Here is a 16984-nt window from a genome sequence, read left to right on the forward strand (position 1 = left end):
TCAGTTTTCTTGTGCTCGCACCCGAATGACCCAAGCTGCCGCGGCCAATCTCAGCCGCCCGATGCCAATCCAATTGAGAACGTTACGCCGAATTCACAAAATTTGGAAGTCGTTTTCAGAAAAAACACGCGCAAAATCTCGTGTAAAGTATGCTTCGAAGGTGTTAACGCTAAAGGGGATTGAACTTGCTATTATTGTATTTGCATGTAAGTTTTTGATCCAATAAAACAATATTTAAAAGTATTTTCGTGTTGAGTCTTTTAATTTTCTCACAACAGTGCAACATTTTCTCACAACGCTCTTATGAATCAGACTGTATATCTCCGAGAGATTTCGAAGTTTGATTTTAAAGCATTGAAATTACGATAATATTTACGATAATCAGATAATATATCTATCGATAGGTATGGAGAGATTGGTGTTCCGCTTACTCCACTTCAGTTCCAGTCAATCTGGCTATCGACAAACATTGCTCAGCTAGTCAACTTGGCTTGGGAGTAGTTCGATGGGTGAGTAGAATTCTTACGTGTTGTTCATCTTGTTTTTTTTTTGCAGTGAATATGACTTACTTTATTATGAGGTGCCTTTTACAACTGAAACACGAGTCCCAAAAACAAACAGTAGGTATGATGCTATGTAAAAAGCACCAAGTGGAAATTGATCTTGTTTCGATTTTAACACCATTTAATTGAAAACCATCGCTCAAATAGTGAATAGGCTGACAGCAAAGTTTATCTGTGCACTCAAAATAACCAAATGTTATTGGAATCTTGCAGCTGAAAACTCCAATAAAAGTTCTCAATCAGAAGCCACGCAGAATTATAACTTCGAACACTTTTGTACCCTCCCAGATTTCTTTTTATGTTCCTTTTGCCTCGAGCTAAGTCACTGTTGTTTGACATTGAGTTTCATAATTTTCGATGTAAGCAGCAGCCCAATTGATCGACACTCCATTGATGACGTCCGCTGGAGTGAGCCATACAATAGCGATCATAATAACACAATAATGATAACAATTATCGGCGTCCAGTGGCGTTTCGATGGCCTACCTTCAAACCAGCAGATTTTATCAGCAGACATAGTCAGGCCACTGAATAAAGTGTTGAAAATGGGGTTTGTGAAAGAGATTTGAGATTATCGAACGGTGTTTTCCATTTCGTATCCTCATCACAGTTTAATTTTTGTCGATCACAGCTGGAATGAACTCGCGAACAGTGGAAAGGGTTACCCCTAGATGCGACGGCTAGAAACTGTTAATAATTACAGGTTGTCAAATAAAAGTGTTCGCTTTTCACACCGAACGAGACCACAAAAGCCACCTCAAAAATACGTAAAGGCAAAGCAAAGTCCTGGCATTACATTCCTTTTGTGGAATTTGGCCTTTCTGTTTCAACAGACTTCGCAGCCGATTCTTAGTGTACAGAATCATTGCATGGCTAGTACTATGGATCCTACTGACACTAAGAATCCTTCCAGGTCGGGACTCGAACATACGACAACTGGCTTGTAAGACCAGCGTCCTATGCATTGAACCGTCAACCCGGGACACGTACGTAAAGGAATGTGTATTAAAATAGAATTTTGATTCAAATTTGTGTGAAACTGCTCCTCAATTCAAAGTATGTGAAATGTTATTCCGAATTACTAGAAACGTTTGAAGTCTACGACTGTGAAGCAAAACCATCACATTTGCACTATTTGCGCTTCCAATTGGTCTCGATTACAGCCCTTCAGACGGTCAATCGATTTCGCGAGAGTTTGTCGTACTTTGGGTTTCACGTAACCAATTATTCCACCCAAAAACCACTCGACGGAAACTTTTCTCACCACCAAAACCAAATCGAACAATGCATTGCATGCAACAAACAATGCATTTTCTTAATCAGTTCGCTTTTCTCAAGTTCGATTCCGTTTCAACTCTGCGCGAAACCGAAAGGCAAAAGATCAATTAGTCTCAAGCATCCTCGAAATCGGTACGACGACGATGATGACGACAACGACGAAACCAGAATTTTTCTCTAACTAAATCTCAAAGGGTTCAACTTCCTTCCCAACCGATTCACCCTTCCACACCGGCAACATCAAGGATCCGGAAACAGACCTTACGAAGTCCCACGGTTTTTGTATGGCCACAGAAACAGTGGTAGGCTCACATGGCCCCCTGATTCGATTGGGAAGCCCACTTGAGCTCGGTCCCGTAGCGAGGAGAGTGATTCTTACCTCCAGCCGGGATTTATATGCAGAGTCCACTCGATTGTGATTTCGGTCGGTCGGTCGGTCCCAGATCGCTTATCGCAGTGCTGCAATTATGGAGTATTTTTTTCCAGTCACTCACTCCGAGAAGGACACTTCACAGTTCGATCAAGTGGCTGCGATACGATTCTTTGGAACATGGTTTTTTTTCTGTTTGCACAAAGGTTGTTTCGGAGGACTTTTTTATTTTAAAACTGTTTGCCGTTGATTGATGGGGATTATTCCAGGCGAGCCCGAGCGCAGCATAATGAGAGAAGGCTGCAGTGCTGTTCGCATATTGTTCGGGCGTTTAATGTCAATGAGTTCATTTTTGTGAAACCGAGATACTATCGAAACAATGCTATCGATGTTTCGATCGGTACCAGTAGCAAATTTACCGGTTTAGTTTTTTTAATGGAGAACATTAAGAACGTTTTTCAAACACCATCGCTCCTCCTGGCACCTCTCGACTGCTAGCTTGCAAATGCATAGCATCATTCTTCCTACCAAAGACTCCCACTGTAATTCGATCTGACTTCGGGTAAATCTCTATGTAATTGACAAACTGATTGTGCCTCATTCTTTGAGGTTCTTTGTGAGAACGGAGCTGCCATCACCAGACCAACCATTATCCTATCCGTCGATTACTATTCCCACCAGGGTTCAGTTCCGGGTTTCCTTGCTTCTCCTCCTGAACCGAAAATCGGTCACGTCCCAGTGGGTTTCGCTGAATGGCGACATAATCGTTTTGAGAAAACATTTAAAATAATTGCAACAAAACCCGGTCACATAATAATACCTTTGGTTCCTTTGTTGGTACAACCCACCCCCGTCTCCTCGTTACCTATTTTTCTATTGTACTAGTCAGGAGATTCGAAATTTCTGCAATCAAATTCATTCACACCATTCTGCGTGAAATGATTCGGTTTCGAATGGCTTTCCGAACAGAGCCAAAGTGTCAAACGCAAAAATGCACGAACGCCCACTTCCGCTGTCGCTAGCACCACTGAGAGCAAACAGGAGCAGGACTCACCGGTAAAGAAGGGTAACGAAGAAACTTACCACGGGCTCTTCGCAATGGCACTGCACTCGCGTTGGTGTTGACGGCAGCTTTCGATACCTTCGTCTTTTACATTTTGTTTAAAGATTTTTTTCTGTCATTTAAGGTGCCTATGATTCTGCATGTTTTACATTCATTCAATGAATGAATAAGCAAAGGACAAACATCGACGATGTATTGTAATCGACAGAAAGACGTTTTTGTTCCGCCCGGATGGTATGTTTGGGCGCTCATTGTGCACAGATCTTTGTCGAAAACGAGAAAATTTACCCCTCCAGTGCGTACATTTTATTCATAAAAAATATCAAGAAACGTGTTATTTTGTTTGCACGCTAATTAGGCTTTTGGATCATTAGGATTTCCTGGGAAAAAAACTGGTTGTAGGCCGGCGGATTGCGTTCATACTGCGGGCGGTTTGCGGTTCTCGTCACTGGCGATTGAGAATTCTTCGTAAAAGTTCGCACCAAGCCAAGGATGTTCGTCGATGTGCAGGTACGGACCGGCGTAATCTGGAAAATAAAAATAAAATATCGTAGTCTTTTTGTTTTCTCTCTAAATTAATTAGGTGCAGTTGAGTCTGCGTCCCTGGTCGGAATTTAACGAAAATGTCGATTTTACCTTTCTCTATAGAAAGGTACACACAGAGAAAATATTGTGAATGGTAATAAGCTTGAATTTAAATATAATAAATAGTGAAAACAGAAAATTTGGTTTAATATGGCAAATATTGTTTCTTGAAACAACAAAACTAGATATTTGATTTTTTTTCAGTGAATCAATAAATATCACATCATAAAATCAGTTTAAAATGAGATAACTTTAGATAAATGTAATACTCGTACTGCTTTGAATTTATAAACTTGGGGCAGTTGAAATAAATGATAAGATGAGAACATTAAAATGATTAGTATTTCAACTTACTCTTTTGACTGTTAAAATCATTCATTTTGTTTTGTTTTAAAGATTAAAATAATTTCTTTCGAAATAATTGGAAGGATGCCATGGTATATCACTTTTCATAGTATCCAATGATTCGGTGCCCTTTTAGTCCGGTCAAGACAAAAATAACCTGCATCAAATTATTGTGAAGAAAACGTATTATGGAATGTTATGCAGTTTCTAATATTATTAGAATATAAGTGTACTAACTTTTCTCAGAGATGGCTGAACCGATTTTCACAAACTTATATTTAAATGAAAGCTCTTTAGGTCCCATAAAAAATTCCTGAATATTATTTGGATCCGACTTCCGGTTCGGTAGTTATGGGGTAAAATGTCCAAAAAAATGAAAATATGTGTTCTAACTTTTCTCATAGATGGCGCGACCGATTTTCGCAAACTTAGGTTCAAATAAAAGATCCTGTGGTCCCATGCGTAATTCCTGAATTTCATGCGGATCCGACTTCCGGATCCGGAAATATAGGGTAAAGTGGGTTAAAAATTGTATACCATCACTGAAAATGGGGAAAAACCAACAAAAAATTTCTAAATCGACCTCAAATGTTTTCCAATTGATAGTTTTTATCAGTAGACGGTCAAACAAACCGATTTCGGTTATTCTTTCAAGAATCGCAGTATTATATATTATAGTATGATTGATATGAGAAAGGCATCATTACACCACTAGGTGGATTAAAACAGGTTTTTTAAGATTCTACGGCAAACCTAAATCAAAATCAGATTTTGAGTAGTTATCAATTGCGTTTGAGTTGTGCATAAAAATTGTTTAGATCTTTTGTCCAATATGAAAATATAACTATTTTTAGAGTTTTAGGTTATTTACTAAAATTTTTAAAATTTTCAGTGAAATCCAACTTTCTGTTTTTTATGTAAATTTTGTTCATAATAAATTTCCAACTAAAATAATAAAAAAAATATATGTAATAAAAATCAAAAGTTTTGATTTGATTTTGTTTGGCAAAATTTTCCCAATTATAGAACTTCTCTGTATTTGTATCAAATATTTTGAGATTCTTTGAACGGATATATAATTTTGGTCATCAATACATTGTTGCTGGTAATGATTCCAATATTCTGAATCGAAAACATGTACATGTCATCGCTTTAATTTTTGAGTTATATACACACATGTGAAATTCATATATATTTATAAATTCATCGATTTTTTAATGTTTTCTTTTGATTGTGCAGGAATGGTAGTTGAGCGAAAATTGTAGCTGGTATCACTAGCAATCGAATGATGTGTAAAAATATATAGGTAAAAAATATATTTGAATTTCGAGATATTTACGATCATTGTAAAAAGTCTCATCTTTTCTTCTTTCATCTATCTACAGTTTTTATTATAACTTTGGGTAGACAACCCTTTTTTAGTTTTTTTTTCAGTGAATTTTATTTCTGGAAGTAGTACCTTTCCAATGTTGAACAAATTTTGCAGATCGGTTGACTAACAACAAAGTTATGACTCTGTAAAGTTGAGGTTCTCAATATCCGATTCGCGATGCAGGTGCCGCATGAATGCAGATAGGGCACATTTTGAGCTTGACAAAAAAAACTTGGAACGGGAAAAATCAGATTTTTATTAGTTTTTCCTAAACGATCGTGAATAATGATATACTTAAAATAATCTACAAACTTCACAAAATTCGGGGGTGTGAAATTCATCAAAATGGGTCAAGTAACAACTGAGCTATGATAGCTCAAAGTTACCGTTACAACTTTTTTTTAGGCTTGGTGCTCCGCGTAACTTTTTTAGGCTTGATATTAGGAGTGTTAATATATCTAGCACCACTGCTGCTAGTGAAAGTAACATGATGTGACTTTCCTCTACTAATGTGCTATAACGGTTGATCCGAGTTGTTTGATGCCTTCACGATAGTTTCTCAGCAGAGTATAAAGATTATTTTTATGTGACAAACCATGCTCCAAACCTTACTGTAAAGACACAAAAAGTAATGTAAATTGTGTTTTTGTTTGCATAAAATAGTACCATCTATATCTTCTAAACTATAAGAGATAGAAAGTTTATATATTCCGCAAAGTTATTGAATTTTAGTTCATCTAAAATATTGTAGAAGATTCTAAAAACCTATTTCTTCAAATTAAAAAGTTAGACTGTGTTGTGTCTTTACAGTGAGTTTTGGAACATGAATTGTCGCTTAAAAATAATCCTCATACTCAGCTGAGAAACTTTTGTGAAGACATGAAACAACTAAAATCAACCGTTATAGCATAATAAAAGAAAGCACAATCATATTACCACTACTAGCAGCAGTGGTGCTAGATATATTAAGGAGTGAGCCATTGTTCGGACCTTGAGTCGGTTTTCCTTTAGTAACTTTTTCTACAAATGTCGTATTGTTTTGCTGTCTTCTAAAATTTTCCTTCTCGATAAATTTCCTACGAAAATAACACATGGAGTTCATAGGTTGATCTCCAGCTGATTTTTTTTGTTAAAAGTGAATTTCTCCATACTAAATCCCATACAAACTTAAAACCGTGGGCACAAAAATATAGTTTCTCCGATCGAGCTAAAATTTTGCATGATGCTTATGGGACCCAAAAGTAACAATGGCAAGTCGGAGACCAAACAACTGTTAACGTGTCTTGTCAAAAGTGACTTAAAGATGACATCATAGCAAATTTACGGGCATATGCCGAACTTGATGCTCTTGATGAACGGTAGCTATTTCAACACTAGAATGTGAGCAACAGCAATAAATTTACTCTGTGCAAGCTTTGTAGAATTGCACTTTTTCCACAAGAGCATGCAAAAATACAATCACTCTAATGCAAGGAAGTCGAAGCAAGTTGATTTTGATTTTGACACCTATGAAATTATTAATTTGTTAAACTGCTCAAAATAATAATCATGTTGCGTCACAATTTGGGTTTGAAGCAAAATATTAAAAAACAAACAAAGCTGTGTCGTATAATGAAACCAACTTACCACTCATTGGCTTCCAGTTGATACTGCTAGCGTCACTTGCTGGAACACCCGTAGTGGCAAAACTTGTCCACAAGTCAACCATTAGTTGAGCCATTTCGCTATCCTTTCCACTTAAGCTTGGTTCTCCAGGAGGAAAGGGAAACAAATACAGCAGATCATCGGAATGGTGAACTCCCCCATCGAAAGGATAGTGGGTTGTATCGGCTCCGTATCCGAAGCGAGTCTGTTTTCCGCGATAGTCAAACGAATATAAAAAAGTTTTGTCGGCATTTATGAGTGCGTTTGCTTGAACATCCCGAAGAAGTGGTGCCTTAATGAGAGCAGTTCCGATAAGCTAAAATGACAATATACGTCTCTAACAACGAAACCCTAAACGAATTTGTTAGAAAACTTACATCAATTAATCCATCCACCAGATCTTCGAATGTTCCATTTGACAACTGTGTCAAGCTGAACAACGATCTAATTTGATATCCGACCAAGGTGCCCGTTGGATCATCGATTCCTAAAATATGATTAATTTTATCCAACAATCCATACTTAATCACGTTTGAGTTGTGCAACAGTTTCATGCTTTTCAAGCCATCATATATTGTTGTTAGTAGAAAGGTTCCTTCATGTTTCACAACACCGGCCATCATTGGAAGATTTCGTCGAATATTTGATTTCCGAATCTGTTCCCAGGGACTTTCCGGTAATAATCCATGGAAATCATCCACAATGAATCGATTTCCGCCGACACTTGACAGACCATCAACTCGAGCGGTTTGCATTTTGTGCTCAATAAAAGTACGGATCAGATGCCAAACATCCATCTTCCGAAGGCACTGTTCAATCTCTTGCTGGTACTATAAAAATCCTCAAAACATTTATGTAGTACAAATATATTCAGCCACCTACCTCTACACTCAGTTCTGAGCGGTTGCTGCAACCGGCAAAGGCGGCAACTTTTAATGCATTCCCAATCGGATCTTTGTCCCACACCCAAGGAGAGCTTGAGGCACCAGACTGAAGAATCACCTTATGAAACAAATTATCCGCAATTAGTGGACTGTACATCAGTGCCGAAATGGCCGCCGCTCCAGCGGATTGGCCAAAAAGGGTCACATTTTCACAATCACCTCCAAACGAAGCTATATTATCTCGTATCCACTCTAGAGCCAGTTTTATATCTAAAAGTCCTGCATTTCCAGGCATTCCTTCAGTTTTCATTGATAAAAATCCAAATGGACCAAATCGATATTGAACCACCACGAGAACGATATTTTTTTCCAGTAGAAATTCTGGAGTCTGTTTCGAGACGGATCTGCCAGAGGTTCGGCCTTGAAGAAATACCATTACAGGAACCTTTCCGAACAACTATTGGTAAAATTCCGTTAATTACAGCACTTCGATATTTTGCTCGAATACTTGCATCTGCACTATACACCGAAAGTGTCAGGCAGTCCTCCAGGTCGGCCAGAACACGTTTACTCGAAAACAACGAAAGCATCATCAGCTGTGGACATGGCATTCCGAATTGTGAAACATTCCGATACCCCGACCACGGGACTACCTTTCGTGGGGCCTAAAATATTTACAATTAACAACACTAACACAACATTAACAGAACACGAAAGCATAACTCAACGGACCTTGAATCGGAACTTCCCGGCTGTCGTTTCACCGTAGTGAATGCTTAAAAACTGAAATATTTTTCTCCGGCTAAAAGCACTCACCGTTGTCGAACCTCGAAGTGACCCCAAAGCCGATAAAATAACTTCCGGTGGATCATCACCGAAAGCATTAGAACAGTCACGTACTTGGTAAAGTGTTACTGTCACCAGGAGAAAGTTCAGAACAATGTTCATAACTTTAGAAGTGATCACAACTGCTCAAGCAAACGAAATTGACTAATCTAGCAGAGCAATTTTGGTTGAATTCATGAATGTTGTGTGCTCTTATCAAATTTGTAAAAACATTAATTACAAGGACATTCAGTCAACGGATGCGAATGATGGACCTTGTTCGATAGCAAAGCTTTTCTCCATGTGTTAAGGGGAAAATTCGCTAATGGCTAGAGGTTTATTGTATATACACCCAATATGAACCGGAGAATGCTATGGAAATCATATATCGAATGAAATAGATCGGAAATGATGAAAAAGCTTCTTGTAGCTGCATCACATTCAGTACTCGTATACAAAGTTGTAGCCAAGCCATTCGCTTTGGAAAAAATAAACGCGCCATCTATGATTTGAAACCAACATGTAACACCTCCCCAGAAAACTAAGCCGGACACGGAAAATCGATGTTGCTGTGAATTTTTATTACTTTTCCTATTTCAATTAAAACTTGTTTGCCTACTTATTTATCATTAGAAACCTGTTCCAAACTACAGTACAATAAATAAAAACCTTCCGACAGACAAATGATAACATCAAAAACTTTTTTCTACTATCTTATTTCATATTCGGAATTCCCTCCGCATTTTCAATCATTGGAGTAGTTCAGCTCGATTTTCTCGTTTTCCGTTTTTCATCACTGACCACTGAGAATTCATCGTAAAAATTGTAACCAATCGTTGGTTTTTCGTCAATATGAAGATACGGTCCGGTGAACTCTAGAGAAAAAAATATATAGGATAAGAAAGTCGGTTTTGAAAGTTACAGTAAATTTTTTTTGTGTAAGCAATATGAGATCAAAATGATTATATTTCTGCTATTTCTGACTTTCTTTATTGAAAAAATGTAGAATTCCTGGAACAACTGACATTTGATCGAAGCCCCAAAGACTCACCTCGAAGAGATTGACATTATCTGACATTATCATACACCATGTGTGTAAAAGTTACTTTCTACGTTTTATCTATCCGCTCAATTTTCTCGAAGATAGTTGAACCAATTTTGAAAATCTAAAGCTCGTTTGAAAGCTTCTATTGGACCATTGGTAGAAATCGATGAACAAATGGATACACCCAAACCTCCGTTTACGTAAACTTTGTTTACGTTACCTCTTTTTACGTAACTCTTTTTACGAACAAAATCCCAAATAACGTATTCATTTTCACGAACAAAATTCCAAATAACTTTTTTACGAACCTACTTCGTAGAAAGAGGTTTTTGCATACAATAAAAATCATTTCCCGCTCAATTATATTCCATGGAAATTACTATAATATTGGTATTTTCGGAATGGGTTTGATGAGTAGATGTCGGAAAACGATGTTCGAGGTGGTTCTGAATTCCAAGATGGCGACTTCCGGTTTATTGATATTCCTTGAAAACCCTTATAATATGGGTATTTTTGGAACGGGTTCAATGAGTACTAAGTACTGAATTCTAAAATGACGACTTCCGGTTTATTGATAATCCTTGAAAACCCTCACAGTATAGGTATTTTCGGAACGAGTTTGATGAATGATTGTTGGAAAACGATGTTTGAGGTGGTCCTGAATTCCAAGCTGGCATAGCCATCTGCTCTAGTTTTTTATATCCAGAATTTCACTTTATTATGGTACTTGTCAGCAGTTTCAATAGTCTTGATAATCTGAAATTGATTTGTCTGGTATTTTAATCTTTTTTCTACTTAATCCGGCTATAATTTAGATCTCCCGTAGATATTACGCTACTGCTCCAAAAATGTAAGCTATTACAAATGAAAACCGTTCCGAAAATATGCATATTGTGAAAGTATTCAAGTAATTCGCGAAATATCGACACAAACTGTAAGGGATTTTCAAGGAATAACCGAAAGCCGCCATTTTGGATTTCAGAACGACCTCAAACATCGTGTTCCGACATCTACTCATCAAACCCGTTCCAAAAATACCCATATTGTAAAGGTTTTCAAGGAATATCAATAAACCGGATGTCGCCATCTTGGAATTCAGAACCACATTAAACATCGTTTTCTGACATGTATTCATCAAACCCGTTCTGAAAATACCCATATTCTGATGGTTTGTCACGAATATCGATGAACCGGAAGTCGCCATCTTGGAAATTGATGCGACCTAGTAGGGATGGTACTCGGAAGGCAAAGTATCGATACAGGTTATCAAAAGGCAATAAAGTATCGATACCTGTAAGTATCAATTGATACTTGCGCAGCAATCATTTCTAAATAAAATAAAATTGTCGATTGTGGCGTTATTTTATGATGTACAGAAAAGTTTTTCCATAAATTTGTTATGCCAACAGAATACGCATTTTTTTGCCACATAGATTGCACTTCGCCTTTCGCGACTCTTGGTCCACGTTAAAGAATTTCCACGAATTTTGCCACGTCAAAGAATTTCCGCAAACCACTTTGTGTTGGAGCCATGATGATTTCACATTTCACATTTTTTTTCAAAAATTTTCATGTCATAACCTTTATGTCGATACACGAATACTACTTTAAAAGCCAATTCCTATTGAACATTCAGGGGTTCTATTGGTTTGTGCAAAAATCGCATATTTTGTTTCTGTTTCTTCGTGTTTTGCCTTCGACTGATCAGTGCTAAGCTAGTGGTTTAAATTGGACTGCTAGGCGCGAGATGGCAGTTAAATTTGAACTGCTTTAAGCACTGAAGCACTAGGCTCGCGCATGTATTGGTATGACGTGGACTAGTCGTCGTTGGAATTCATTCTCAACAATCTTGCGTCGTCCCATAGGCGCACTGAGAGAGTGTAATGAGTGTGAAAAATTTATATGATTGAATCTTATGAGAGTATGGCCTTTATGTGCGTGTTTTGTTGATGGTTTTCTCTCATTGCACTCTCTTTCAGTGCACTTGTGGGACGAAGCGAGATTGTCGAGAACGAATTTTAACAACGGCTAGTCCACGTCATACCAATCCATGCACGAGCCTGGGACTTCGTCGAAGCCAAAAAATAAAGTCCTACTGGGGACTGATATAACGTGATGGGTTAGTCGATGCCTTTCACGCAACCTACCTGGGTTCGATTCGCAGTGCTTTTTTGTGAGTGACGAAGAAACACCGAGCACTCCTATCATACATATTCCACCGCTCATGCCGTATTTGATTTTGATCCAATACTTAATATGCAATCTGATCAAGCTCGAAGCATGTTTCATAAAGCAGTTTCAAAATTATTTACACTATTTACTTGAATTTCATACACGAAAGCAACAGGAGCGCAGAACTTGGCTAGAACGAGCACAAACAAGCGTTCAAACCCGCCCGGTGGCAAGAATAGAGCGTTCTTTAAAGTGCTATTGTAGCCAACATCTCGAACGTTCGGCGAGTGATTAGAGTGCTCGAAAATGGTAAACAAGATATCGAGCATTAATCAAATGAAGCCTTTATTTCTTGATCGTAGTAAGGTACTGAATGAATATTAAGTTAGTGATAACAATTTTTGTTAGTTATTCTTCTTAGTTGCTATGATTTTTGAAGAAAGATGCTTGCCACAGTTACATGTTACTTCTATAAATCAAATTCATGTTTAATCGGTTTTAATATAATTAAACCATGGGTGTAAATCAACCCTGGAATTAAAACAAACTCGTTTGTCTCCATAATCAATATTGAGAAAGTATTACTTTTTCGCTGAATTTGCATTGCATATTGCTATTGAGTATTGGACTTCCCACAATTAAATATCATCATCTGCCAATGAACATCGCTGCATGACTGATAATCGTGAAAATGATCATTCAAAGTGATGTGTGAATTTAATACAACTATACAGCAACTGCCATTTCAAACTCAAGTCTCAATTTAGGTTAAAACAGCTCAAGAGAAGCAATTTTTCACAAAAAAGGTGTCAAGATTGCATTAGATTAATGCACCCATGCACTACTAGAACATCTAGAATAAAATTTATTCCTTTCTTTCGTCATTGGCATTTTTTTTAGATGGAAATTTTTAACGGTACCATGTGCCCATGTCAGGTTCAGCACAAGATATGTATTACTATCATACAGAAGAAAACATTACTCGATGAACATTAGGAAAGGTCTCAAGAGCAAATTACAGTTATTCTCTTTGTTTACTTTCTCTTTCAATTATTACGACAGGTTCCAGTAATTTCCAATCAATTCGACAATGCATATCGAAAGTTTATGGTTTTTGTCATTATCCTATGTGAAGTGTTAAATGGGGATTGCTCTATGCATCTTCACTCGGTAGCGGTCTTTTAAATATTTTCGAAGGATCAGCCATACTCGTGCGGCTATCATGATGCTACTATACACTTCGATTTACTAAAATGAAAACTAACCTGTGCATCACACTGCTAACGTACTGAAGGAGTGCTTCCATTTCGTGTATATTGATGGGGCTCTCTTTTGGAGTGAGTACGGACATGTTCTGAAATAGAGCGAGCTGACTCGCAGCAGTAACCAACTAGCAGTGAGTGTTAACTCCTACTGACTCTCACTTATCGTACCCAAAAAAACATCACTCATGTTTAAAATGCACCTATTTGTGAGTAACTCATAAGCGTGCGCGGAAGAGTGCGAGTGAGGTAGAGTACGTCTCGCACTCGCTCGAGAATGTGCTTCATGCCCTGAGTTCTTGCTCTATCAGCAGCACTGGGAATTGATTTTAATTCGTTGCGATACTGTAAGTATCGAAACCAAAAGTATCGATACTAACAGTATCGCTGTGATGAGATATCGATACCAAAAATACCAGATTCTTGAAAGAAAGTATCGATAAATCAAAGTGTCGACTCATTATCGCACATCCCTACGACCTAGAACATCCTTTTTCTGCAAATACTAATAGGTTTTGTTTCATAGTTATCCGTTGTATTATACATATCCAATAATATATATACATAGGGAAAACTTTTTTTACGTTTAAATTTCCAAATAACGTAAACTTTGTTTACGTCATTTACTCGATTTACGAAGTCCCGATTATTACGTAAATGGAGGTTTGGATGTACAAAAATTAGATGGAGCAATACGACAAGGTTCATTCAATTGAAGGTGGAAGTGTGGAAGATATTTTTCCTTGACATGAGGAATAGAAAACATTTTTACATTTACTATAAATTAGAACATCGGGAGGATGGCAAGACAGCAATTCCACAAATTATCAACAGAGAAAGTGGCCAACATTTTCAGATGAACACGTTTTGCGTTATAGTAAAGAATTAGATCTCATGCGCCCAACTAATTGGAAAAGTACCGAATTTTAAAATTGGTTTTACATCTATTCGGGATTCTAGGATTCTTCAATTTCAAAACAACTCATCAATCAAAGAAAGCAACAAAAAGCAACTTACCGGTCATCGGTTTCCAATCCGCTCCGGCCAAACTACTCTTCGGGGTTCCAGTACTGGCGAAACTTGTCCACAGGTCAATCATCATCTGTGCCATTTTGGAGTCTTGTTCGTTTAGCTTCGGTTGCCCGGGAGGATAGGGAAACAGGTACATCAGATCATCGGAATGATGAACTCCGCCGTCGAACGGGTAATGGGATGTGTTAGCTCCGTACCCAAATCGTGTCTTTTCACCCTTATAATCGAACGAATACAAATATGTACCGTTCGGATTCGTTTGACTGCTCGCTTGGACTTCCCGCAAAAGACCGGCTTTGATAGTCATCGTCCCGGAAAGCTGAAAATATATATGTATTGGTTTTTTTATATGTTCGTTAATTTTAAGAAACATAATACGTCTATCAAACCGTCGACCATGTCTTCGAATCTCCCGCTAGATATCTGTTGTGAGCTGAACAACGACCTAATTTCATATGCAGTAAGCGAACCAGTAGAATCATTCGACCCGAGAATGCGATTAATTCGTTCCAGCAAACCATGCTTGATAAAAACAGAATTATCCAGGAGCCCTCCGTTTTTCAATGCGTCATAAACTCCGGTCAGTATGAACGTTCCTTCGTGTTTGACGACACCAGCCATCATTGGACGGCTGAGACCAGCTTTCCAGTGCAATATCTGTGTCAAAGGTTTTTGCGGAAGCAGACCATGAAAATCGTCCACCGTCAGTCGGTTTCCACCGATTTTTGATATACCAAGGGTTCTGAATGTGCGATTCTTTTGATCATTGAAGCTTCTTAGCAGAAGCCAAATATCCATTTTTCGAAGACAACTTTCTGCATGGTGCAGTGACATTTCAATCTTAAAAGGAAAATTTCAAATAAGCGATACATTTTGGATCTAAGAAGTATCACATTACTTCGTTGGGCGTCTCAGCATTCGGATCACATCCAGCAATGGCGGCAAGCTCTTTCGTATGTTCCAATGGGGAATCGTCCCACACCCACGGTAAACTGGAAGCACCTGACTGCAGAATCACTTTGTGGAAGAGATTGTCTGGAACCAAAGGGCTATACATCAAAGCTGACACCGCAGCAGCACCTGCCGATTGGCCGAACAGTGTGACGTTTCCTGGATCCCCACCAAAAAACATGATGTTTTCCTGCATCCATTCGAGGGCTAATTTGATATCCAGGAGTCCTGCATTTCCGGGTATTTCTTCCGTTTTGAGCGAAAGAAATCCCAGTGGACCGAGTCGGTATTGCACCACCACCAGAACAATGTCTTTCTCTAACAGATATTCAGGAGTTTGATTGGCGCCAGATCCTTCGTAGAATCCTCCGCCGTGAATAAAGAACATCACCGGTTTACTGCCTGAAAGCTGGAAATTTTGCGATGCACGCACAAAATCTAGATTTTCATTTGCTTTTTCAACTTACCTCCGTGCTATAGACAGACAGCGAAAGGCAGTCCTCGATATCCGATCCGGCTGGCAGGTTTGTGAACATTGACTCTAACTTCAACTGTGGACAAGGTAAACCATACTGTGACACATCACGCACACCGGTCCAACCAGTGACTTTTCGAGGAGCCTATAGATAAAAACCAGTCGATTTCTTACATCCGCACATATCAAAAGAAGAAAAGCCAACGCTTGAGCAGCTACCTTGAAACGAAATTCCCCTGCTGTCGATTCTCCATATTTGATGCTGAGAAATTGTAAAATCTTTCGCCCACTGAATGCACTTCTCGTAGTCGACCCTCGTAGTGTTCCCAGATTCGGCAGCGTCACCATCGGAGCGTCATCTGGGACCGGTAAAGATTGACAAAATCGCGAAGTCATCGCCAAAGCTAGTAAAAGATAAGCTATCGTCATATTTCGCCCCACAACAATCAACTAAGGCATTCGCAAAGTCAAGGTCATCGCGTGTAAAATTCACATTGACCGGGTTCTGAACGCTACCAAAGCTAGAGACACACTGATAATTCCAGCAGTAGAACACAATGCCGAATTGATTGCTTTGTACCGAAGAATTTTTAATTCTGAATAGAAGATTTATACCATACCTACAGAGCACTTAGCAAAAGGAACGCTCCAACCGAAACGAGTGCTATTATCACAATTGCGAAACTGGTCTCGAAGAGAGAAAGTTTACATTCGTAATTATCACTCAGTCGCATTGAAAGTGTATATGTTTAACAGACCTCTCTGGCAAGATTTACTGAGCAAATTTGGTTTTATAGTGGTTAGACAACTCAGAAAAGCACTTGATGTTTGCAAGTGCTACTAGGAACGCGTCACTATGAGTTCTTTCGGGACATTTGGATTTGCAGCATCAATATTTTGCCGCATACATTAAGGGGCGGGTGTAGGGTCTAACACTTTTGAAAAAGCATTTTTTATTTTCTTTATATTTTCTTATAGTAAAACATTTGAAGAATTTTCTGTGAAATTTTCAAGCCTATTGGAACGAAACTCTGGAAGTTATTGACCTTTATCTATGGCTATCTCATTCTACGAAGAAGCAAGAGCTCGGCGCACAGGCCCAAGATTTCTACGTCGAT

At 38.4% G+C, this 16984-nt stretch overlaps 2 protein-coding genes across 3 annotated transcripts; both read right to left on the minus strand.

Moving 5' to 3' along the window:
- Nucleotides 1-3567: 3567 nt before the first annotated feature.
- On the minus strand, nt 3568-8399 carry LOC131433783 (glutactin-like). Its single transcript, XM_058600379.1, has 4 exons — nt 8103-8399; nt 7598-8050; nt 7203-7536; nt 3568-3801 (listed from the first exon to the last, which is right to left on the minus strand). The coding sequence occupies exons 1-4, from the start codon at nt 8397-8399 to the stop codon at nt 3692-3694; spliced, it is 1194 nt and encodes a 397-aa protein (XP_058456362.1). The 3' UTR covers nt 3568-3691.
- Nucleotides 8400-9489: 1090 nt separating this feature from the next.
- Nucleotides 9490-16617, minus strand: LOC131437494 (glutactin-like). Of its 2 annotated transcripts, XM_058606880.1 has the most exons (7): nt 16487-16617; nt 16086-16270; nt 15859-16011; nt 15339-15800; nt 14819-15280; nt 14426-14759; nt 9490-9804 (listed from the first exon to the last, which is right to left on the minus strand). In XM_058606880.1, the coding sequence occupies exons 2-7, from the start codon at nt 16260-16262 to the stop codon at nt 9692-9694; spliced, it is 1701 nt and encodes a 566-aa protein (XP_058462863.1). In that variant the 5' UTR covers nt 16263-16270; nt 16487-16617; the 3' UTR covers nt 9490-9691. The 2 variants fall into 2 exon arrangements, with proteins under 2 accessions (XP_058462863.1, XP_058462862.1); XM_058606879.1 differs by lacking the exon at nt 16487-16617 and having other exon boundaries at nt 16086-16443.
- Between the last annotated feature and the right edge of the window lie 367 nt (nt 16618-16984).

Source organism: Malaya genurostris, chromosome 3 (genome assembly GCF_030247185.1).
Source record: "Malaya genurostris strain Urasoe2022 chromosome 3, Malgen_1.1, whole genome shotgun sequence".
Classification (NCBI taxonomy): Eukaryota; Metazoa; Arthropoda; class Insecta; order Diptera; family Culicidae; genus Malaya; species Malaya genurostris.